General features: G+C 42.8%; 1 protein-coding gene across 1 annotated transcript; it reads left to right on the forward strand.

Moving 5' to 3' along the window:
* The first annotated feature begins 1,960 nt into the window (after nucleotides 1-1,960).
* Nucleotides 1,961-22,005, forward strand: NAA30 (N-alpha-acetyltransferase 30, NatC catalytic subunit). The gene is made up of 5 exons (XM_053945456.1): nucleotides 1,961-2,028; nucleotides 2,311-3,246; nucleotides 10,659-10,782; nucleotides 12,802-12,857; nucleotides 19,866-22,005. Exons 2-5 carry the CDS (start codon nucleotides 2,314-2,316, stop codon nucleotides 20,001-20,003), a joined length of 1,251 nt encoding a protein of 416 aa, XP_053801431.1. The 5' UTR covers nucleotides 1,961-2,028; nucleotides 2,311-2,313; the 3' UTR covers nucleotides 20,004-22,005.
* Nucleotides 22,006-25,871: the final 3,866 nt, after the last annotated feature.

Raw genomic sequence — 25,871 nt, forward strand, 5'->3', positions numbered from 1 at the left:
GAATGGTTTGGGTTGGAAGGCACCTTAAAAATCATTTTGTTCCAATGCCCTTGCCATTGACAGGGACACCTTCCACTATCCCAGGCTGCTCCAAACCTCATCCAACCTGGCCTTGGACACTTCCAGGGATGGGGCAAAGGAGACTTAGAAAAGAATAAATAAATGTAAAAGGATTCAGATACCCATTTCTTTCTCAAAATTTCAGTATTTCTATAAGTAATTGCTTTGAATAAAAGCCTTTAATTCCCTCGATTTCCAACAGGTCTTCTACTTTTTTTCCACTTTACTTCAGCATTAAGCACTTAGTAAACAGGAGGCTGTAACCCCACACTATTTATTCTTCCTAATTCAAGACTCCTGTTAGGACATGTAGAGCAGTTCCTGGTTTTTTACTTTTAAGCCCAGACCTGTCACTTCCTTGAAAAAATAACTGTAGCAAACAAAAATGAGCAAGTCTTATGAGGGCCCTGCAAAGCTTCATGTGAGAAAAGGAAAAAAAAACCACCACAATTTCTCTGCATTTTGAGGGACCTTGTGTGAAATTAATATAATATTCACATCTAAAGGACTTGTTTGTTGCTGGGGCATCCAGTAGCACTCTTAAAAGAATTTATTTGAGGCGGAAGAGCAGCAGAGATGGCTTGAGAGTCTTTCAGCCTTGCTGAATTTCCACTGTTACCAATCACACAACGCAGCCCAAGGCTTATCCAGGCAGGGATGACGTCCCTCGTGCAGCTTTGGGAAGGAACAGCAACAACTCCTGAGCTCTGATCTGCAACAGAGTGTCACCAAAACACCTCTGGCGCCTGTCCCCAGACTAAACACAGCTGGGAACGTCCTCGTGGGCAGCGCCCGTGCCTGCTCAGGCTTGGGCTGAGCTAACAAAACCCAGAGCAGACAGACAGTGGCTGTCCCTTGTGCTGGGCACTGCTGAGGCCACACTGCCAGCGCTGTGCCCCCCAATCCAGGGAGGACATTTAGGGACTGGAACAAGTCCAGGGAAGGGAATGGAGCTGGGGAAGGGTCTGGAGCACAAGTTTGATGAGGAGCAGCTGAGGGGGCTCAGCCTGGAGAAAAGGAGGCTTGGGGGGACCTCTGTGGCTCTGCACAACTCCTGACAGGAGGGGACAGCCGGGGGTGTCGGGCTCTGCTCTCAGGGAACAGGGACAGGACAACAGGACATACTCCTCAGATGTGCCAGGCGATGGTTAGGTTGGATGTCAGGAAGAATTTCTTCACTGGAAAGGTGATTAGACATTGGAATGGACTGCCCCGGGGCGTGGTGGGTTCACCATCCTTGGAGGTGTTGAAAGCAAAAGGCACGAAGCCATTCCAGAGGATCCAGAGGAGGCCACAGGGATGGGGACGGGTCTGCAGGGGCCTCATGAGGAGCAGCTGAGGACACTTGGTCTGTCCAGCCCGGAGCAGAGGCCAGACCTCAGAGCAGCCAAAGCTTCCTCATGAGAGCAGCCCGGGGCAGGCTCTGATCTGGGCACTCTGGGTGACAGCAGCCGAGGGAACAGCGGGAAGCTGAGGCACGACAGGTTTAGGCTGGATATCAGGAAAGGTCCTTCCCCCAGAGGGTGCTGGGCACTGAACAGGCTCCCCAGAGCATGGGCACGGCGCCAAGCCTGACAGAATTCGGAGCTGGGACAGCGCTCTCAGGCACAGGGCGGCATTGCTGGCGTGTCCCTGCAGGGCCAGGCGGGGGACTCCATGATCCCCGCGGCTCCTGCCAGCTCAGGACACTCCGAGTCTGGATGTGTTCAGCCATCGGCTGGGCTCAAAGACCTCAGAGGGCTTTTTCCAACCCAGCCGGCTCCGCTCCCCTGCCCGTGTCCCGCTCCCCTGCCCGTGTCCCGCTCCCTGCCCGGGTCCCGTCTGAGGGCGCCGGCCCCGCCCCGCCGTCGCCAGGCGCCGCCGCCAAGGGAGGAAGTGTCGTAAGGGCCGACAGGAACTGGCCGCGGGTTTTACGGCCGCGGCGGCCGCGCTTGGCGGCGGCGGAGCGGGAGCTGCCCAGACGCGGCGGTGAGTGGCGGCGGCGGGGGGACCCCGGGCCCCGAGCGCTCCGGGAACGGCCCCGCCCGCGGGGGGAGCGGGGCAGCCGCCAGAGGGGGCGGCGGGGCGGCGAGGCGCGGCCCGGGCACCGTGCGTGCCTTTGTTCGCGCCCCCCCCCCCCCACCCCCTCCGCGCCCCGCCGAGCGCGGCCCGTGAGGCCGCCGCGCCTCCCCTCCGCCTTCCCGTCGCCCCGCGTTGGGTTTGGCGCCCTCCTCCCCCTCCCCGGTGAGTTTGTGTCGGTCTCTCCCGTAGGATATGGCCGAGGTACCGCCGGGGCCTAGCAGCGTCCTGTCCCCGCAGGGGGACACGCTCTCCCCCTTCCCGGGAGGAGGAGGAGGAGGAGGGGGGGCTGCTTCCTCCTCCTCCTCCTCTGCCACCTCCTATGCCGCCGCCGCCGCCGCCGCCTGCACCGGCGCCCAGGACGAGGAGGCCGAAGAGGAGGAGGAGGAAGAGGAGGGACCCGCGGGCGGACGGGAGCAGCAGCAGCAGCGAGGAGGAGGCAGCGAGGGCGGCAAGGGGGGCCCGCAGCACCGCCACCACCACCGCCACCACCACCACCCCCCGCACCACAACCACCAGCTCAACGGCCTCATCAGCCCCGAGCTGCGGCACCTGCGGGCCTCCCTCAAGGGCAAGATCCTCGGCTCGGAGGCTGGGGCGGCCCCCGAGGGGCTGGAGAACAAGCGAGCCAGCAAAACAATGGGCTCCGGACAGCAGCAGTCGTCGCCCCCCACCGCAGCGCCCTGCTCGTCCCCCCACGCCAACCACCTCCCTCCCCAGGGAAGGACTGCACCCTCTCCTCCTCCTTCTCCCCCAGCTAAAGGGGACAGGAGCCAGCCTGCTGCCACCACCACGACTGCTGCTGCTAAGACTGCAGCCCGCAATGGGCTGGCAGGAGAGACTGGCTTGGAGGAGGAAGAGCAGGAGGAGGGGGATGAAGGAGGGGAGGAGGAGGAGGAGGAGGAGTCCCTGCAGCTACTCTCCGGGTCCTTAGCAGCAGCCTGCAGTTTGAAAGGCTCGGGAACGGACTGTCAGCCCGAGGAGGACCTAACGATACGATACGTCCAGTATGAGTCAGAGCTGCAGATGCCCGATATCATGAGACTGATCACCAAAGATCTGTCCGAACCCTACTCCATTTACACATACAGGTATTTTATCCACAACTGGCCACAACTTTGCTTTTTGGTAAGTGCCGGAGGGAGCAGGGAGGGCAGGAGGTGGGAGTGGTTTGGGGCTGGGGAGGAGAGGATGGAAGGGTTGGCGTTTGTGGAAATACTTCTAATAATCTTTTTGCGGGTAAGGCCAAGCTTTTTTTGGAAATACCTGTCCCTTTGTGACCCGTGCAGGTACCAGTAAAGCACGTGCCCGAAGTTCTACATTTGTTAACAAATGTTTTAAATGCTGGGGAAAGGGTTTGAGCACAGGGCTAGGATCCAGGAATTCAGGGCTTCTAATCTTGGTTTTGACATTGACTTTTGTGACCTTTGGTAGCTCATTTTATGATTCTGTCTCAGTTCCTGGGCTTGGATTTAAAAAAGAAAGTACTTAGTCCACTAATGCCTTGTAACTGCTTGCTAATTCTTGCACAATGGTTTTAAAACTGACTAAAGCAGGGCTGGCACATAAATGTTAAGTGATAGGTGGAGAGGCACTGTGAAAGGTTTAGTAGACTTTTTGATCTGTGAGCTTACTTTGACAAAGACAAGTCCAGCTGTGTTGCTTTTACAGGTGTGAAAGTGCTCGCAGCACGCAGGAATTCTCACGTTGGCTCCCTGCACTAACAATATTTAGTGTTGTATTCTTCTTACTGCACTACTGAAGGGCTGGTCTAGCTGCCCCCCTGCCTTCCTAAATGTTTAGCACTTTTTGTGTCTCAGTTGCATGCTTTTAGGATGACAGTGCATCCACAGGTAAATGAAACTGAGTAGAAGTTGGCCTGAGGAGTGTATGTGCATAGCAAGAGCTTACTGTGCTTGATTAACTCATAGGAACACTCACAGGTGCAAAACAAAACGTTTAGGGGAGTGTGTGGCACTTCCTTGCTAAAGAAGATGATGAATTCGTCTCTCTTGATGTTTTAATTAAGGCTGGGCACCCTTCTGAAAGGTCTGATTTAGCCAGAGCCAAGACACCCTTCAGTTCAGGGGTATCTCTGAAATTTTGGTAGAATATGAGTACAAGAGGTGAGGCTAAGGGAGGCTAATCTGGCCTTCAACTTCCTGAATGGTCCTGGGTTGGGATCTGCCAGAATTTATAGCAGGATTGATATGGTTTGTAGGAGGATTTGCAGAACTGTGCCTCTTAAAACCCTGCTGAAGGGAGTGCAGTAGGATTACAGGAAGTTGAGCAAAGTAAAATGTTGACCTTCTGGAACAAAACAGAATATGAAAACATTGGAGAGCATTGCTGGATGCAGAGTCACGTTTGCCATTACAAGGATGCTGATCAGAGCACAGTGATGTTCAAATGCTGAGCTCTTCCTGTGACTGATTTACCTCATACTGAGAGTAAAATGCTCAAGAATTACAAAAGTCCATCCTTTGAGCATCAGGTGTAGCCCTGGTAATGCCAAGGCAATGTTGGATACTCTTAGATCACAATTTGTTTAGACTTTCAGTCATTATGGGTTTGGTTGGTTTTTTTTTTTTTTTTTTTTTTTTTTTTGGTCAGGGAATAACTGGAGAATTTTGTTGTGAGAAGAGCAGTGACAAGTTGTTTGACAGAGAACTAAAACAGATGATTTCTAATAAGTGCATTTAAAGAGTAAGATATCACTCAAGGGAGAGAAAGCTTATTTTGTAGTGACAGCTTCATTTTTTGATAGCCATGAAGAATCAACAAAACTTTTCTTGATATATTTGCCATTTCTTTGAAAGGTGAAACAATGTAAAGTACATAAAAGTATAGAGAATAATATATGGCTGTGAATGTCTAAAGCCAGAAAATTGTTATCTGCTTAATAATTTGAAGGTCTTGCAGCATGATGACTCAAATTCATGTGTGGGGGGTTGGGGTTTATTGTGACTGGTTTTAATAATTTTGAGATTTGTTTCTTAGAGGTTGCCTTGAAAACTTTCTGTTCTATAAAATATAATTTGTTCCTGCAGTTAATGGATTCCTGAACTACTTCTGTCCAATAAATTACTTTAAAATATTTATCTTCAGTCAGGGACTGCATATTGCAATTAACAAGAAGTGTCAGGATGGTGAACATGAAGCTTAGTGCCTGATCTCATAGAACCATTTGATTTAATGCATTGTGGCCCCACACCCTTCTGGTTTCAGGTTTTGGCTGGGTTTTGAGTGTTTTGGGAAGAGGAGTTAGCCTGTGATTTGATTGTATTTGGAAAAAGATCTGTAAGGCTTCAGTCAATTCCTTTGCTGAATTTCACCATCACCATTTGAAAAGTCTTCCAGAGCACATTCACCTGTCCTCCCTGTGCTGTCATGGGACCTTTCCTTTCCTCTCCCTGTGAGGGGAAAGGACTGACACCACTGAAATTTGAGATGGGATGTGTATTTCCCCTAAATAATCAGCACTTGTCTCTTTCTGGTGGTTTATTTGGTGAACCATCTAAAACATAATTTCCCTATGTTGACAATGCAAAGCTAATTTCTGGGGACATTATTAACTTTATTGCACGGATCTGAAACTTGCTGAATTTTGGTTTGGCCTTCCCAAGTTGCCCAGCTGCTCTAAGGGCTGGTGCAGCCCAGGCTGGTGCTTGTTTTTCCTTTCTCTTCAACTCCCTCTTCCTGCCTTGTGCCAACCCCTGTGTTTCTGTGATTTTTGGGAGCCAAGGTACCCCTCTGACCAGCATACACTTGTGAATGTGTGTGTATTGAGCTGTTTTGGGGCGATGCTCTGTTGGTTTAGAGCTCCAAATCTGTTCCTGTAGGATGTCCCAGGCACTGGTGCAAGAGAAGAGGTGGGAGTGCACAGCTGGAGGGAAGGCAGAGACCAACCCTGACTGGTCAGCAGTGACCAGAGATTTTCAGGCTCGGACCACTTCCTAACTGTATACTCAAGAAGTTAATATTCCACTTCAAAAGGACCTGGAGATACTGGAAGTCTTACAACCCTGTTAAACCCAATATCTAATTTATCCACATAACTGTTATCCTGACTTCAGGGGTAGCAGCTTGGGAATACTGCTCAGTGTATGTGGCACTGAGGTGTCCCACTGCAGCACTGTCTGGACTGTGGCAAGGTAATAACATTTTCCTCCATAAACTTCCAGTGGAAGGTGTCCCTGTGCATGGCAGGGGGTTGGAACTAGATGATCTTTAAGGTCTTTTCCAACCCAAACCATTCTGGGATTCTGCAAAACTCCCAACTGTCTGGCTCAACTCATGTTTTGCCTGTCTTCAGAAGAGCAGGTTTGCACTGTGTATGAGGTGTGGGTGCCCAGTAAATGCCTGGTTTTTATTTATTCTCAGAAGCTCTGTCAGCCCAGCTTCTCCTCAAATGATACCCACTCTTCTGTCAAAAAATGACAGGGGCAAGGGGCATCTTGTGTTTCATGTGAAGTATTTTTAAGCCAACTTACATCTTTGTTCCCAGATGGATTGTAAATGCATTTTCAACGTTGTAGCTTTCTTTTAAAGTGGTTTTGTAGCTTCTAGTCTTAGCTGTGCTAAAGTTCTGAAGCTTTCATTTCAGACTGATAAATTAAATATTTCAGAAAATTGTTTTCAAAATCCTTTAGCGTGGGAGAGGTGAGCTTAGGAAACCTTGCTCTGTGCCAGAGTTTGGATAAGACAGAACGTAATAAAAGGCTGAGTGTTGTAACCTCTCCTGTAATTCACTGTACCACTCAGCTGCCTTTTAAGAAAAATCTAGAAAATCTATGCTTTTATTGGGTTCTTAACTTTGCCACTAGCTACAGCAGCATTTATAATTTAAACTTTCACAAGTTTAAAAATAACCTATTAATTCCATGTAAGTGGTTTTAAATGTGTTGTAAATCCTAAATGACTGCAGTTAAGTCTTGTTTTATACTAATGCTTTGCATTTTTTAAAATTGGATTTGATTCAAGAGTCTTGGTATGTTGAAATTAAGACTTGTAAGACATCATCCCTGTTCTTCAGTTGTGGAAAACCTGGGGGTTAAAGGAAGAACCAGAAAAGTTAGGAGGTTGTCTGAGAAGTCTTCCTTGCCTCGTGGCAGACATAGGAAGAAGTAGTTTTGTAGGAGAATTTGCAAACTTTGTATTCCAGTTTGGTTTTAGGAGTGATCACACTTTCAGACAGTCTCTCGCTGTTGGTGGCTCTGTGAAAACTGAAGTCCCTGCAGCACCTGAGCAGGTGACAGCAGCCAGGGCAGTTATTCCAGGGGGTGCTCCTCACACAGGAGGGAATTGCTGCTGTCCAGGTTCATGGAGGGAAGCAGAGGGAGGTGGTGATTTGCCAGGTACTGAGGAGAGCTATGGCTGAAGTGCCAGAGTGAGGATAAAATTAATTACCCTGAGTGTATGCACTAATGGCATTCGGTAACACGATCCTAAATGCGAGCCAGCTCCCACCCAGCTCTGCCTGGGATACTTTGGGATGCACTTTGGTGCAGGTGTGAAAGGAAAAATGCAGTGCAGCAGTGCAGGTTCTGCTGTGTTTGAATTGCAAAATATTTCCCTTTTGGGGCTAGTTGGCTGTTTTAATCTCCTTTAAACAAAATTCACCAGATCTGGCTATTAAATGCATACTCAGACTGTGGCTGGCAGACATAATGGCATCTTTGATAATGAAATTAATACAAATTGATTAATTCTGTGAAAAGTAATGTTCTTGCTGATTTACAGACATTTCTCTACTACCTCTTCCAGTATATTAAAATCTGGTTTGTTTTAAGCATTTAAACTTATTCATAGGAACAAAGATGATGCAAATATTGGATTTGGATTGATGCATGTTAATCCTGCTACTAATAACTTAGTATTGGAGTAAATCTTATAGTACTCTGTGGAGCTTATAACATATAGTAGTGACTGAGGCTGAATTCTGTTTGTAGAAAATTGCATGCTTAGAAGTACTCTCATATACCTGAAAGGAAAATTTGGCCCATGATTATCTTTTCCTAAATGATGTTGTGTGGGAGCTACTTTTCCTCCCTCCTCACATCTCTCCCTGTTTCAGTCTGGGTCTTTTTTATTCACACAGTTTAACTTTCTCCAGGAAATTAAACTGCAAGGTTTCACATCACGGTTTAGGTTCATTTCCAGCTTTAGATAAGGTTGGAAAGAAGGAGAAAGGAGAGGAAAGGCAACAAAAACCCCTCTAAATAAGGTGGAAATGCAGCACTCCCTTTGTGAGTGGAACAGCTGTAGATTAACTGCCAGACTTACCTTCCTAAAGAGAGAGAAATAGATTTAAGGGTTTGGAGAACTGGTAACAGAGTTATTCTTTATTCAGTTCTCTGGCAGCAGTGGTAAAACCAGTGGGTATTTGCTTCTTTGATCACTAAAACAAAATTCTTTGCTGTTCATTTAGCATTTTAAATATATGTTTCATGAGTATAACTTTTCTGAAAAGTGCCCTGGACAAGAAAGAGCTCAGATAGGAAGCATCTAGATAGAAGCATCTAGCATCACTACTCCTGAAGCATGTAAAAAAAAAATTAAAAAATATTTATATAATGAAAATTCTCCACATAACTGTTAGGATCAACAGTTTGCATGTGTTCACTCCAGGGCAAAGCACAACTATAACATGCTAGTTTGTGGTGTGCTTTTTTTTTTAGTGAGGTATAAGATTACATCTAGGTAGTCTGCATAATTATAGCAATGTTCTGAGCAGTTTGTCTGATGATACTCTTTATTTAACTCCCTGCTTTTCTCAGGTTTGAGCCGAGATACAGAACTTGCCTTGAGCTAAAACTTTGCATACACTGCTTGATTATGGGCACAGCTCCTCTTTTCTGTGGAATAACCTGTGTTTTGGAACAAATGAAAGACTGCTTAGAGGCTCTGTGTTTCAGTCCAGTTAGATCATGCTGCAGTTTTTGTTTGTTATTTTAAAAACCACTCGTTAGATTGTTCGGGGTTGTTCTTGGATACTGCTGAAATGTGTTTTCCTGCCAAATAAAAACTTAGCAATAGTTATATTTGCTTCAGCTACATTAGGAATGGGGTTATAATCATGCTGTATCATAGGGCTTTGGAACTGCAGCTTGTACTTTTTTTGGCTGCTTCATTTCACCTTTGCTGCAGCTCCTGGTTGACAGCTGACTTGGTTAATAACCCAGCATCCACGTGGAGGTGCTCAAAGATTTGATTCTTTTTGAGGTGAAGAGACTGTGCCTGCAGTATGACCTGCAGGAAGGAATCTTCTGTCCTTGGAGCTTTAGCTACAAGCTGTGCACGAGGGTTCAGGCAGTTGAGTTTATACCACAGACTTTGGAGCAGTGAGCTCTGGCTTCACAGGTGGCTGCTCTGAGGTCTGGCAGTGCTGGCTCTAGCAAGTCCTTTTCATTTGACATGTCTTAGAGTTGTAAATTTGGATTGTCCACAGCTCTTGTGCCAGCACATGCTTGTGCCAATCATGTGCTGTAGTCCTGGTTTAGCTGCTGCACTTGAGCCCAAGGCTGGTGCTCCCTGCAGGTCTGTCAAAGGCTGTGGATCCACTCACACACCCATATGTAAAATTATGAGGTTCTTTTTATCTCTGCCCATCTTTCCTGAGTGTACAGGAATTTGTTTTCCCCTTGGATGCTCTCCCACTCTGCAGCATTACTCAGTTCTACTGCTGCAGGTTATAATGTCATTAATCCCTTGTGCTGCCTAATCCTTCAGTTAACATTACTTAGTTTTCCTCTCTCTCATGCTAAAATGTTGGTGAACATACTGGGTGTGCAAGTGGTTTGATGAGTGTTTGGGGAGGAGTTGGGTCCTTTCCTTTTTGGGTTTTTTCTTGTTAATATTTCAGAGTGCCTACATCTCCCTGACCACAGTTACTGTGACAATGCCACTGGGATTAACTGCCAGTGCAAAGCTCTGAACAAACGAAATCTCCCAATAGTTAAAATGTGTGAAATTAACTGTGCTTTTTTGTTTGTTCTCCCGGTGTCATATGACTGAAAACGACAGTGTCTAAAGATTAAATGCAGCAACACTTTTCTCTGATCCTTTGTGGCCTTGACATTAAAACTAGGCAAAAATTAAGCATGTTATTTAGCACAGCCCTTGTACAGGAAAATTCAGATCACTATAAAACAGGAATGGACATTTTTCCTCTGTAGAAGCCCATATGAAAGGGTAATTTATGCCTTAACCTGATCATTTATTTTATTTATTTTCCCTTCTTAATCACACGTGTTCTTACCTGCAGACTTTGTGAAATGATAATGTGGTTCCCTCCAGGAATAATTTATTGGTTGTTAATTGTCCTGGAACTTTATTGGAATGTAATAAAGCAATTAAATCTTTTAATCTTAGCAATACTTTTGGAGATGCTTTGAAAATTTACATCGTTACCTTTCTCATAGCTTTATACAAACAAATTTTCTGTGGCTCTTTCACTTGAAAAATGAACTGGTTTACTGCTTTTGGTAGCACTGTGTATCCCAAACTGAGAATTCCATCCGTGTATGTTTGTCTTTAAGGCCATGGTAGGTGAAGAGTGTGTAGGTGCCATCGTCTGCAAGCTGGATATGCACAAAAAGATGTTCCGCAGAGGTTATATAGCCATGTTAGCAGTGGATTCCAAATACAGAAGAAAAGGAATTGGTAAGAATAGCCTTTTTTGTTCTTTCTTCCTTAAATGCTCTAGCTGGCATAACTGTAGCTGTCATAAAGATTTAAGCTGAACTGAACTTCAGGATATGGTGCTTTGTGTGTCATCCTCACCTTACTCAACCACACGAGCTCCCCAGTGGCTTTTCTGATTTTGTTAAAATAACCTGAAATGCCCTGTGAGGTTCACACCTGGGATCTGATAAGGCTAAAAAGAAAGGCAGGCAGCAGCCCCTTACCCCTGCCTCTACCACTGCCAAATAAGTGGGTACTGCTTTGTGGTTTTATTTGTGCCCTCATCACTGTATTTCCATGTTGTGTTCAGGCTCCTTTTTTACAGTGAACTTACTTCCTGACTTCCCCCTATAAATTATGCATATATTGCCCATCAGAGAGAATGTATGGAGCTCATTATTGTATTAATCAGGGAAGAAAAATAGCTGTGTATTGTTACTTGAATGATTGAAATGGAGATCTGTTTTGTTGGGAAGGTACATGGTAAAGAAATCACTCTTGGCAGGGAGTTTGCCCTTTCTCATGAATCAGTTTTGCCCTGGTGAAGGGATTTTCATTCTAACTCCAGTTAGCCAAGTTGGCTTAATTAAATATCTCTTCTTATGGAACTTAATTTTTTCATGCTGGTTATTGTAAAATTACATTATGTAAGGTATTTTTAACTAAATGTAGACGTCAGCTCCAAAGCTTAGAACTGTGCTTCACCACTCATCCACACTGAACAGCTCATGCTTCTGTGATTAAAGACAGAAAATTACTTGCAATCAAAAACTACAGTGATCCATTGCAGAATGTACCATTGTGTTTGCTTTCTTCCAGAAAAAAACCCTCCAAAAAAACACATTACCATGACTGTTCAAGCATGTGCAGATTTTTTCTTTCCCCAGTGCAATTCAAAAGCCATTGTTGGTTTCTGTAGTGGAGCAGAGGAAGAGGATACTGAGAAATCACTGTCTCTCCTTCCTTTTAGCTGAGTCATGAAGGAGTCTGCCATAATTTAATTGCAGGTGCTTGGATTCAGAAGTAAATAAGAGCTAATGCTGTTATTATGAAGATCACTGCAAGACTTTTCCCTCACTTTAGTCAGTTTGTTAAATTAGAATCACATACATAGAATTTATCTTTAAAGCCTTGCTTACTTTAGCATTATATATATTGACTTTTTCCTATATTTGCCACCTTGCTGTTTCTCAAAGTGTGCTGTTAATCTGAAGATCTGCTTTAAATGTAGAACAGTTTTATCATCACCTTCAATGAAAATCTGTACTGATTAAAGTTTTGAGAATATTTTAAAACATTCTGTAGATTCCTTGGGGTTTTTTTTCCTTTTCCATAGCCTTCTTATGGAAGTGAGATTTATGCAATTTCACTGAACAGCAGTTTTTTCCACTAATAACTTTGAAATCAACTTTCAATTTCACCCCAATTCTACAGACAGGTAGGGATATTACATTTGTAGAACTGTTGTGAAATAGATGAAAAATAATGATTAAAAAATTAAACTAATGCTTGACTGAGGGGAAGGGATGGGCTTCAAGAATATTATTAAATACTAGCAAACCCAAATGGGAGTGAGCCATAAAAAGAGTGGTTTCATAAGTTCTGTTACTAATACAAGTATTTGTTTTAGTAAGAGGAAATTCCCATGGAAGATGAATGTCCTTCAAGTACATGCCAGCAGATTTTGACTTTAAATGCAACAAAAAGGAATGAATCACATCTTGGAAGGCTATATTTAACACCATGTTGAGCATAGCAGCCAGTTTCTAATATCCTTGTGTTACAAGAATCTTGCACTTGAGCTGAGTCTCTGGATAACTTCACAGATTATTTTAGTGTTCAAACTTGAGACTGCAGCTTGACTGCAACTCCTTGTTTTTCTTTCCTCCCTCCTTTCCCCAGGTGTCATGCCATGTAGGTAGCACACATTAGTCATATGTAAACTGGCATTTTTGTTTTGCACTGCAACTCTGACACTTACTGAAATCTGTGTTTCAGGTACAAACTTGGTTAAGAAAGCTATTTATGCTATGGTTGAAGGAGATTGTGATGAGGTAAGATTTTATAATCAAAACTTTCATAATGTAAATGGTTTGCACTCTCTTGTATGTGGATTCATTTAACAGGTTTTTCTTCTACAGGACTTTTTTTAAGTGGGAAATAAGTTGGTAAGAAGCTCCTTTATAATAAAAGGGAAAACAACCTCTAAAAAAAGTATGGCACAAGCAGGCAATTTTAAATTTGTCCTAAGTGCTGAAATTCAGCAATTTACCTTGTGAAGCTTCCTCAGCCTTCACTCAGGCCCTTTTTCCTGCAAGGGCCCCAGTCTGAGGTGCAGCTGAGCAGTGGGATGAGCATGTCCTGTGTGGCCCTGCCATCCCTTCAGAGTACACCCAGGCACAGAACAGTGTGTGCTGTGCTGCTGCAGAATGTGGATTTATCACAGCCACTCCTCAGGCTGTTCTGACACTGCACAGAACAGGGCTGCAGTGGGTTAGCACAGCAACACAGACGTGCAGGGGGAGTGACTGAACCACTGGCAAATTTCCCTGCCCTATAAGTTGTTACTCTTTCACCAGATTCCAGTTCCTGCTTTGCTTTTTTTTTAAATATAAATATATACATAAAGCAGCTCTATTGTTATGTGCCTTGTTTAACTTGTGAGGGACTCTCCCTGCATCCATCCATCCATCCATCCATCCATCCATCCATCCATCCATCCATCCATCCATCCATCCATCCATCCTCCTTAACCAGGTTATCTGTCCCTTTAACTTCCAGCTCCTTGGCACAGTGCAGTTGTTCCTGATACGTGAGCACTGTCATTTCAGTGTGTCATAGTTAATGAGCCTTTGATCTCTCTGTTACCTCACTTCAGCTGCTCCCTCAATTGTCCCACTGCCCCGTGGGGAAATTTCTTATGCAAAGCTACAATTGGTGTCACAGGACTTTTGGCACACACTCCAGTTTATTTTTCCACTTGTTGTGTTTCTCTTCCTGCAGCATCCCTGCCTGTGCTCTAGCTTCGTTCATTGGGAGATTTATTCTTTCCCTCAGATCCCTTCATGCCTCTGCTTACTGGTGTCTTCTTCCCCCTCACCTTCTAATTTATGTTGTAGTTGGGCAGTACAGTGCAGTCTGTAATTCTTTTAAGTTCTTTATTTTGGCTTCTTGCTTCTACCCTGGTTTCTAAAATGCTTTCCTCTAATCTCCTTTACTACTTGCCTACTGAATTAATCAAGAAGAGGCTGGTTGACTTGTTCTCCCCACTATGGTTTTGAGTTGATTTCCCATTTCTAGACTAGTCAAGATTTTGAAAAAATTGGTAAATACTTGAGGATCAGGTTTACAGTGTTCACACCACAGCTGCAGAAGTGAGATGCAGAGAAGGGAAGTGAATTGCCCACTGTTATTAGAGAGTCAGGAGCAGAACTGGATGTTTCTACTCAAGCTCTGAGTTGCAGTAATTACTGTATAATTTCTGAATGTCTGTGTGCTACTCCTCATGGAAATTCATTTCTAGATTGGACTGTCTAACAGGTGACCTCTAACAGTAACCTCTTCAGTGTCTGTCTTTTTCCTCCACCACTGGAAATCATATTAATCCAAGATCCCTTTTTCCTGTTTTTTTTTTTTTTATCTCCATAAACATGAAATAAATATGATAAGGGTTACAGGTCTGCAGTAAGGTCTCATTAAGTCTTAGTCACAGATTTTCCTGTCTGGTGCTGTATAAATGCTTTGGACCAGGGGCAGAGGGCATTTCTCGGATTCTGTCTCTTTATTCAAAGGCACTACAGTTCAGACTCCTTGAATTGTGTGCTGGATGGGGGCAGCCATGGTTTTGGGGCTGCTGTTTGTAGAATGACGATTCCAAACTCATCCCCTGCTTTTTGGGGGCTTTTGCACCAGCTGAGTCTTGTGCTGGCACTAAATTTTGAACTGGGAGCCCTTTAGGGAGCATGGAATAGAAGCAGAGTATTGTACTGATTATTTTTCCACAAAATCAACTGAGGCACACCCACACTTATTTTTATTTATGTTGTTCTTTAACACATACAGGTTATCCACAACCAAACAGCCAATGTTTTCATGTTTGTGGTTTTTTTTTTCCTTTGCCACCAAGTAGGCTTCTTCCACATACCCAAAATGGTGTGAAATAAGGGTGTTGGTTACTTGTACTATGTGGTGGAGTGCTGAGCTTTCAGTCAGACCAGAATCTCAGAAATCTAACTAGGCACCCATGGAAAGCTCTGCCCACCTCTTGGGTCTCACCAGTTTTCACAACAGTTGTCAGGAGATCAGTTTCTGGTTAATTGCTGCTTAAAGCTCATCAAACACAAAGTAGTGCATCACAATAATTTGGCCGTGTGAGGCATAGAAATAGTTTAATCATCCCTGCAGCTTTTAAGGTATTTTTCTACATCTTTTAATAAAATCAGAATCCTGATGAAAATAAAAAGATACTGTTTTTTGAGATAAGATGGAGTGCAATTAAAAACAAAATGCTATTTTCTGAAACTTGCTTGGAATAGGATTAAAAACATGAATATGCAGCTGTGGGTGTCGTGAAAAATTTCCAAAGGCTGCTTAGAAACTCTTCCCTTCAATTTAATTATGGAATAGATGCAGTAAATAGACTTAATTTTAATAATTTGTGGCATAGAATCTGATAAATGCCTCACTCTGTGTTGCTTTTCAAAGTATTACAAATTTGGCTTTGGAGGTACCAGCGTTGAGTCCTGAAAAACAAAGGATTTATACAACACCACAGATGAAAATCTTGACAAATCACAGCTGATAGGTGGCATTTCAAAGCCTGCTGCAATGTTCTGGTGTTTAAGGACATTTTTTCCCCCTGTAGGCTGTTTTAGTGGGAATAAACCAAGGCAGGCCTATGGAATGAGTGGTCTACAGTGGTGAGCACCTGCTTGAGAGGCAGCTTGTGCAGGCTGCAGAGTCTTCCTCAGGGGTGTGGAAGATTTTCTCTGGGAAAGCTGTGGAGTGAGTAAGTGAGGAGGTGAATTGAGTGGAATGGAATCTGTGTGCAGGGGAGGAGCTGGCCATGGAGCTGGCCATGGCCTACATTAGAATAGAAACCAGGGAAGTGATCTGCTGTTGGGGGTGGGTGCTTCAGCCAGAAATAACCTTCAGGCCTGGAGAAAGCACTCACACAGCAGCTTCCAGCTGGAGTGTCTGCATATAACATTACAAAACTTAGGCATCTCTGATTTCTATTTTTTTTTTTTTTTTACCTTTGTGACTTTCTCAGGTATTTGATCATGAATTCAGATATTTGGAGTAGTGAACTGTACTGGGCTGAGTTTCCAGTAGATCACAGTGATTTAGGATAACTATGGGCTGGTTGCATAGAAAAGGTGAACCATGGAAATAAATCAGGTGAAGGCGAATAGTTCTGCTTTCAGCTCCAAAGTTTTGGAAGTATTTTTCTTCCAGTTTAAAAAAAGAAAAGCATGTGCTGGCTGCAGCAAGGTGGGTGGCTGGCTGCTTTTTGCACTGTTTTTGCTGGCAAGCACAATTTCCCAAAACTCTGTAGCTGAAGACCATCCTGTGGAACTGTTACATCCCTTAGTTACAATTAGAAAGGAGGAGTTGTTCATACACAGGTTTTCCGTCTGTAACAAATGACTTGAGGAATCTGCATACAATCCATTCACTTTCATATTCCTGAAATAATACAGTAATATGTAAATATTACTGTAAATAATACAGTAATATGTAAATAATATTTCAGTAATATGAAGTGAATGGATTGGTAACTAATGAAAATAAGACTCCAGTAAGTGGGACTTAAAAAACCTTTTTTAAGCAAAAATGTAGAACATGAAAGGGAACCACAGATTATCATGGGACTTCCACTGGAACATCAGGGTGATTTAGAGTGGGGTTTTTGACCACACTAGTAGGTGTGTCATTTTAATTCAGCACTAGTAAAAATGAATTGTGTATTTTTATGGAATCCTATTTGAAATCATTACATTACTGATATTTTTAGTTTCTCCTTAGTCTATAAAACATAAAAAGTATGAGCCTTAAGTTTTGGGTAGTGCCTTTCTTTAAAAGTTAAGGCAGTTAAATTTATTAAGGACCCTGGACAATCTCTCATAACTTGAGTCTGATGATCTGTCAGACGTAAAAGTAAGAATAGCAACCTCCTCTGAGTGCTGAGAGGACTTCTGCATTTGATTTGGCTGTATCCATTCTATGACTTGGGTTTTAAACTTGAGTTCCTTCAGAGTTTGAGCTGGAGAAGCAAGAAGGCTTGACCACTCCAATTGGCTTCAGTTCAGGAATAAATTAAAGGCGTGAAAATGTAGCAACAAGGAACATTGCACTCCACTCTTAATATAGAAATCTTTTTGCTTCTAAACCCAGTTAATATTAGAGTTGAGCTAAAATGTTCGGTTTATTAAATTTAAGATAAAAGAGAATGTCACAACCTTCAGAAAGTTGCAGCTTGAGCAGCAAATGCTGTTAAATCTCATCAGAGCTTTGCTGCCCTTCACTGGGGGTGTTGCTGTGTTATCAGAGGATTTAACAGGCATATGTGTACAACAAAATCAACCTACAAGAGCAGAAATAAATGTAACAGTTGAAGGTTTGGAGCTTGATTGAAAATCTCACACAGGAAGAGATACATTCTTCACCAGAGGAAGCTAATGAAATCTGAATAAAATATGCCTGTGTTTCCTTTTCAGATAACAGAAACATGTCTTCAGCTGCAGTATGTTGAGATCAGGGAATTACTTTTCATTGTGCCGAGACTTCCTTAGAAATACCAGAGCAAATCTCTTGCATTTGCTTTCAAGATGAGCATGCACATAGGTAGAGGGATTCCAACAAACCTGTATTTCAACATTTAACCACTCCCTTCAGCTCAATCACCTGCAGTGCTGGAAGTGTTTTAGCATTGCCAGGTGTTGGTGCTTGCAGTTGAATAGAGAGTTGTTACATCACTCTGCCAGGTTACTGAACCATTGAGAGAGTGAATGCCCTTGGTAGCTGAGAGCTCAAATAAATAATCCTCTGCACAGGTCAGATTCCTTCTTTGGCTTCAATGTTTTGTTTAAATTGGAGTTAAGGAGTTGTACAATGTGTAGAAAATAGCCCTCTCCAGCAAAATGGTGGTGCTTCCATAATTTCTTACAGATTAATAGTTATCCATTTTAATGGATGAAGGATGTTAGGAGTACTCCATCAGCCCACAGGACTTGCTAGTAATGTTCTGGGAAGTGCCAAACAGAGAAATTCAATCTCTCATTCTTGTCACAAAACTCAGAAGTGAATTAGGTTGTCTTAAGTGTGCAGCTACAAAACTGCCCTGCTGTAATTTAAGAACTCTGATGATTAATATTTCAATGTGTGACTCTGTTCCTTTTTGTAAAACTGTTTCCAGGTCTTATATTGTCCATTGGGTTGTTATCCCCAGCTTCATTGTTCTTTTAACATCCTTACACAGAGAAACAGAAGTGGAATTGCCCATTGGAATGTGGCAGCCAGACTGGTCACCTCCAATAAGATTTAAAAATCCTTTTAATGTATATATTTGACTCAAGTTTCAGGCCACTCTAACCACTGGCTGCCTCCCCCTTTCACACTGGCCTAGCCACTCCTCAGACTGCAGAAAACAAAGCCCGTGGAGAGAAAAAGGAAACATTTTCTGCCAGGTGGCTTTGGAAGGAGCTCAGGAACCAGCCTTGAGAGCTGGCAGGAGAGGCCAGGGAAAAGGGAGTGGGAATGTGTGCCTGAAGGAAGCATGCCACAGAAGCCACGAAGTAGATGGACTTTGCTGTTCTACAAATCCAGGCTGATATTTTGGTCCTGTATTTTCATTCTGTGGTCTTTCTACAGTGATCATCAGCTCCTGTTATTTAATATGTGGATGTTCACTGTCAGGGCGTGTGTAGAGGCCAGGCCTTGTTAGTTCAGCCTGTGTTCTTGCTAATAGCAGAACCTTAAATAATTGACTTGGACACCAGACAAGAGGCAGAATTAGTTTTTATTATGTGGAGGTGATGCAGGGCTTGTCAGTTATGGTAGAGCTCTGGTCAGTGCATGTGGAGAAAAGAGAGAAACAATTCTGAAAAATTATGAAGTTTTGTGATTAATGTCTTGTTAAGGCCAGCATAGGTTTTTTTTGGTTTTTTGTTTGTTTTTTTTTTTTTTTTTTTGCCTGTGCTTGACAATTCTGAGACAATTTTGACTTAATTTGGACCACTCTTGGACTTGGGTTTGGTCTGAGTTATTTCTGACAGGTCTTTCTGCAAATGGGGTCTTACCAACAGAGGGGGAAAAATACAGAAAGCTCTCCTTATTCTTCTGGTGAGCACTGTGATTTGGGTTTAGGGTATTTGCTGGTACCCAAGTTGGATCAGGCTTGGAGCAACCTGGGATATTGGAAAGTGTCCCTCCATGGCAGGGGGGTGGAACTCGATGATCTTGAAGGTGTCTTCCAACCCAGACCACTCTGTGATTCCTGTGTTGAGCACAAATATTCACTGCAAATGCTGGTGTCAATTCAAAGCTTTTGTCTGCATCTAACTGCAAGGAATCAGGGGTCAAAGATATGAAATCATTAAATCCTCATGTGCCAAGTTCTTGTGACATGCAGAAGTTCAGTTACTCATTCAAAGTATATTTTGGACCCTAACCTGTTTGGTAGCTTGGGTTTTGGGGGAGGATGTTGGGAGACAGAGGATCTTTGGGATTTGTTTGTTGATGTGGTTTTTACCTTTGTTATAAGGTGGTGAACTGAAATACTGTTTTTACAGCCAAGAACTAAAACCTTGAATGTTGTTTACAATTACAGTTGTGGATGAACTGCTATATTATGGTTGTTTTTTTTTAATGTGGGAATGGATGCTTAATGTGGAAATATTGCTTAATGAAGTAAAGATAAGAAGAAATGACTTCCATTCATTGCTAACAAGCATACCTTTAAATAAAACCTTGGGAATTGGTTCAGCAATCACGTACTTGGAACTGCCAACTAACACGACACGCTTTTTTTCTTTCTTTTTTATTTCTTTTCTCCCTTAAAGGTTGTATTGGAAACAGAAATCACAAATAAGTCTGCTTTGAAACTTTATGAAAACCTTGGTTTTGTGCGAGACAAGAGGCTGTTCAGATACTATTTAAATGGAGTGGATGCACTGCGTCTGAAACTATGGCTGCGTTAGGAGACCCCATCCCGGCCAGCAAGCGACGTCCCAGCAGCGCAGAGTTGTCCTTTGCATGCAATGCAATTTGTCCCAAATTGCTTTGCAAGGTGGACTTTAGTACTTTCCATGCAGCTCTTAAACCTGTCAGTGTGTCCCATTGAGTGTCGCACACATTCGTTGCACTTTGGCATGGCGCATTTGTTCCGAATTAAAGCCGATTGTCTCAGACTCCGAGTCCTTTTGGTACCAGCCAGATGTGCCAGGTGATAGCCAAGATGTGTTCATTCATTTGCAAGTCTGCTGACTCTTTAGGACATCCACACAGTTGAACGTTCGATCAGAGAAAACCTGGATGGGAACGCCGCTTTTGGTTCCCGAAAATTCAAAATAAAGCCAATGTAGATTGTAAAATTCTATAAGTATACTAACATTTCATACAAAAATTGCCATAGTTTTCTGGGGAAGAAGAAGAAGAAAAAGAAAAAAAAGGCTTCAATTTTAGGTTTTATTTTTCAATATTGAATTTTTCCATTCTTGAATATTGGTACCTCAGTGATTAGTGAATGAAAAAATGTATTGTAGGGTGGGGTGTGTGTTACAACGAGTAACCATTAAATTGCGTCTGCCAGTGCCTGTATAGATAAGTATATTTGTCTTCACCTCTAAGTTTGGAGTGCATGCTTTTATTCTTTTACTTTCTTCAGTTGTCTTTGCAAGGAAAAAAAAAATCTGCTTTTATTTAAATTCTGGATTTGATAATAAATTACTTCAGATTTTTATAATTCGGATACTTCTCCCAAACAAGGGTTTGGAAGGCCCTTCTTACAGCAAGAAGTGTAAGCTATTTTTGAAAACCTTGAGTAGCTGCTAAAAGAACCTGGTGGCACCAGTGAATCTCTGCTGGGTTTGGATGCACTTTTGTCATTAAAAGAGTGAGGGACTTCTTTTAAAAGAAGATATAGAGAATTAATGTAAATTGGTATGATTTTTATTTAATCAAAATTATTGCTAGAAGCTCTGAGAAACAGCTATTTTAAGATAGTTGGAACAATTTTTTTTTTTTCAGATTCAGATTGCTTCAGTGTTCTAAAATGCTTCAATCTTTGGTTCTTGGTCTTGGAAGTGAATTTCAAGGTGTATCATATTCATTTTCAGCTGCTCTCATTTTCTCAACTTACATGAGCTAAATTATTGGGGGATTTTTTTCCCCTCTAGAATCAAAGCAGTGGGGAAGGAATTCTGTCTCTCTTTCTTGCATTCACTCTTGCTCTGTTTTTCTTTATTTTTTTTTTTTCTTTCTTTAATTGGACTTACATAGATTTTACCAATACCCATCAATTTTTTCAGTAATGACAGCGTCGAGGCTTTCTTGTTCCGTGTGATTCCATAGCCCGGGTCTGTGAATCAATTGGGTTGAGTTTTTCTGTGGTTTTTTTGTTTTGTTTTGTGGGGAGGTTTTTTTGGTTTTTTTTGGTTTGGTTTGGTTTTTTTGGGGGGGTTGGTTGGTTTTTTTTTTTTTTTTTTTGAAAGACAAAATTGAAGGTATTAGGTGACTTGTGGACGCACCTCTATAATTAGAGATCTCAAAATATTCAGAGTTGGAAGGGACCCACCAGGATCAAGTCCAGCTCTGAGGTGAATGGTCCTTACAGGGATCAAAAGGATGAACTCTCAGTGAATCCACTGTCACAGAATCGAGCGAATTCTCCAGATTTGCCTTACTACCCTTTTTCTTTTTTTTTTTTTTTTTTTTTTTTTTTTTTTTCCTTTTTAGGGTTTGGTTTGAGTTGTGGGGTTGGTTTTGGGGGTTTTTTGTTTGTTTGTTTTCATTTTTGCTAATTACTGTACACTAAAAACCAACAAAACCCCTACCTCCAGTATCATTTGGAAAAGAGCCCTGTGCAGGAAAACTGGATTTGAGCAAAGCCGCCTTTTGCACAGACCAATCGCACATGGTGATGGAGTTTCTTACCATGTACAAATCATGAGTTGTATTTGAAAATAAAGATTTTTAATGGAAGTTGGCCCTGCTGAGTTTTCTGCTTGCAGAGACGCCATCTGTGCTGTCGAGGGCGTCTGTTCCCCTCAGTAAAGAAAACTCATCTTCAAAAGGGTGCCCAAGACAAAGTGTTGTAAGTGGGGTCTGTTACTCCCAGGACATGCTGGAGCTCAGCCTAAAGCCTGTGTGTAGGCACTGCTGCCTTGTGACACCATAAAACCTCTTGTTACCCTGCTCCCTCAGGGCTGCCAGTTTTTCTGGGTGGATTTTCAGCAGTTTTGGTGAGTGTTAAGACTTCAATGTTGGTAGCCAATCCCTTGAGTCACGTTTCCCTCAGCTGGTCCAGGACGTAGGGACTGCCCTGGAGGTGGATCAGGGAGGTTTCAGACCTTGCAAGCAGCTGTTGGGCTTGATTCACAAATTGCAAACTGGGCTGCCTTGTGTGTCTTGCTGGGGTTTCAGTCTGCAAAGCCAGACAGGCAAGTTTTCTATTGGTTAATATTTAAGCCGTGGGTGTCTTCAGATTCAAAAGCCGACTGGCAAGTGAGCCGAAATCCCTCCTCGCTGCCAAAAAACATCCCTCTGGAGCAAACTTCAAATACAGTTCTGGTTGGTTATTGTAAGAAGTGGTTGCTGTCGTGCCTGTGTTGAAAATACTGAGCAAAATAGGTGTAGATCTCTCTTTTTTTTGCTTTTCAAAGATCAAATGGCCTGAAAGGTTCTGCCATGGCTGCTGTGTCGCAGAGTTCACTGCAGGAGCTGCATGTGCTGGATCCTATCAAACAGATTTGTTCTCTGTGCTGCTTGGGATTAGGAAATCAGGTGGGAAGCCTTGAATTTGCATAGGTTTTCAAAAGGAATCTGGCAAGGAAAAGTTGGTTATTTCTCCTGTCTGTTGCTAAACACAGTTCTCTCCCCCTCGCCTTTTTGCATTGACAAATCTAACTAAGGAGTTGATTGCTTTTATATTTAAATTTGCCCAAATGTTGCTACTGGCTGACATGTCAGTCTGGATGTTTGCATTAATTATGTTGTTTTTTAAGAAACAATTGGGTTCATCACCTTCAAGGCATCATCAGATTGGTGTTGCAGAGTATGTCAAACTATTTTTCAGGGCACTGCAAGACATTGCTACAACTCAGTGCTGTGTTGAAAAAACTTCAGGTCTTGTATAAACATTACAACCTGTGTTGGAGTTCAGGTATCAGGTGGGCATCTAAGAAAATAGCAAGTGTATCTCAAAATACTGGACTGCTGTTTTGAGTGGATTATATTCTTCTGTCCCTTTATCCTTTTTGATGAGAACAAAACCAGTGGGGTTACGAAATGTACAAGTTGTCTAAATACAATGCAGTCAAATAAATGGTTACGTTGTTTATCTATTTCCTTTTCAACGGGAATGTTCCAATGATTGTTTTGCTTTGTCTACAAAATACAAATGCACACTTGCTCAAGGCCAGGCTGGATGGGGCTTGGAGCAACCTGGGCCAGTGGAAAGTGCCCCTGCCCATGGCAGGGGGTGGTCTTGAAGGTCTCTTCCAACCCAAACCATTCTGGGATTCTCTGAAAAAGAAATGGTGGGAAAATTTTTACAAGAGAAAACTGTCTATCATGGCTTGATTTAAAAACTGCTATGCCTGTGTCAGGGGCATCTTGAACATCATTTATCTGAGCAGTGTCACAGCTGAACTGAAATGGGTCCTTTTTTATGGCTGTTAAGTCATGACTGACACAGACACTCTGGATTTTCCTGGGAGGTAAGGAGGGGAGTTGATTATTTTAGTTGCAAGTAAGCAAGAATTGAGAACTTCTTGCAGCCTTTGCAATGCTGACAACTCTTTAAAGCATACAGAGGAGTCCTGTGTGTACTTAGAAAAAAATGTACTTTTAAAATCCTCTCAAAGTATTTTCCATGTACTTTGAGCTTTATTCCCTCTACCATTTTGTCCAGGCTCCTAAAAGCCTGGGAATTTGCCAGCAGTTGTGGCTGTGTGTGGTGTGCAGGTGGCTGAGGGCTGTAACCAACCTGCCAGAGACCGCTGCTCATGTGCCAGGAGCTCCAGGGCTTTTCTCCTTCCAGTTTCTTTTATGATTCCTTACAGCTCCCAGTACCCGAAGAGGAGCTTTTTTACAAGGGCGTGGAGTGACAGGACAAGGAGGAATGGCTTCAAACTGACAGAGGGTGGATTTAGGTTGGAGATGAGGAAGAAATTCTTGACTCTTGAGGGTGCTGAGGCCCTGGCACAGGGTGCCCAGGGAAGCTGTGGCTGCCCTGGATCCCTGGCAGTGCCCAAGGCCAGGCTGGACAAGGGCTTGGAGTACCCTGGGATAGTGGAAGGTGTCCCTGCCATGGCAGGGGATGGAAAGAGATGGTTCCTTCCAGCCCAAACCTTTCCATGATTCTGTTATTCCAGTGAATGATTCTCCAGCCCTTGCAGGTGGCTGGAGTATGTAACCTCCAGGTGGGAGACACAGATTTAAATTCCAGCTCTGCATCCACCACAGGTTCCATCCTGGATTTAAGAAATTATCTATCACAATCAAAACTGAGCCTTGAGAGCATCAGCAAAAAATGTCCTAAACAGCTTCTTAATTACTCTGAGAGGTTTTTCCCTATTTTCTGCACCAGCTATTGCCTTGATTTGGGGCATTTTCTTTAAAAAAAAAAAAAAAAAAGTAAAGCAAAAGCATGAAAGGAAGATTACTTTCTGCTGAAGTGAATGCTTCTCTCCAGGTGTCGAAGACTGAGAGAAGGTGACAAAGAGGAGGTAGTGGCCAAAGATTGAATACAGGAGCTTAATAACAACTGGTTTTCTACTTTCTATCTGTAACAAGATGCCACCTGCTGCTCTCTTTTTTTTGTTTGTTTGTTTGTAAAATACTGGTTAAGAAGAAGGTTGAAAAAGTAGGTGACCAGCTTTGCTAAAGCAAGAAAGATTTATGCAAAGCTGAAGTTATTACTTATATATAATAATAATCATATAGACTCATAGCATAACCTGAGTTGGAAGGAACCCATAAAGATTACTGTAGGAAAAAATTAATATAATATAATATAATATAATATAATATAATATAATATAATATAATATAATATAATATAATATAATATAATATAATATAATATATAATATAATATAATATATATAATACAATATAATAATATATAACTTCTATTATAATTATATTTTAATTCTATTATTTATTAATTATATTTATTATATTATATTTATTATATTAGCTATGCAATCCCTTCCAGACAGTACCCTGAAAATCCCTGCCCTGTCCACGTGAACACACTCCTTTCCATGAGTAATTTAGAGCACACAGTTAATTGAATCCTCTGGTGTTGCCACGGCTCCCTCCCGAGGGATGGAAAAGGCTCTTAGTCTAAATCAAAATTAGTCTTTAATATCAGCAAGAACAAACAAAGGAGCCCTCGGAGTTGGATGCATTTGATGAAAGGGGTTGATGTGTCACTCCTGGACTGGGCTAAGTGTGCTCCAACCCCATTGACTCCGAGCAGGAGGCTTTGCTGGAGGAGATAATTATATGAAGAAGAAAAGCAGCTGCTCTTCAGACAAATTAAGGATGTCCTTCTCCCTCATCTCCCCTCTCCATGCTGATCTGGGAGTCCTGCAGCTCTCCAGGAATGAAAAGCAGTTTCAGGGTCAGCCCTAATGAAGGGCTTGCACCATCCGTGGCTCCTGCTGCCGCTCAAGAGATAGAATTCAACACAAAATGGGAATTTTTTTTTTTTTTTTTCCTTTTCCACCCATTTTTTTTTAATTCAGGTGTCTTGATCCAAAAGCCTTTTTGGTGTCCTTAAGTCTGAAGTCTCTCCTGTGGCTGGCACAGGGCTGTGTTTCTTGCAGCAATAAACTGAG

Source organism: Vidua chalybeata, chromosome 6 (genome assembly GCF_026979565.1).
Source record: "Vidua chalybeata isolate OUT-0048 chromosome 6, bVidCha1 merged haplotype, whole genome shotgun sequence".
NCBI classification, from domain to species: domain Eukaryota; kingdom Metazoa; phylum Chordata; class Aves; order Passeriformes; family Viduidae; genus Vidua; species Vidua chalybeata.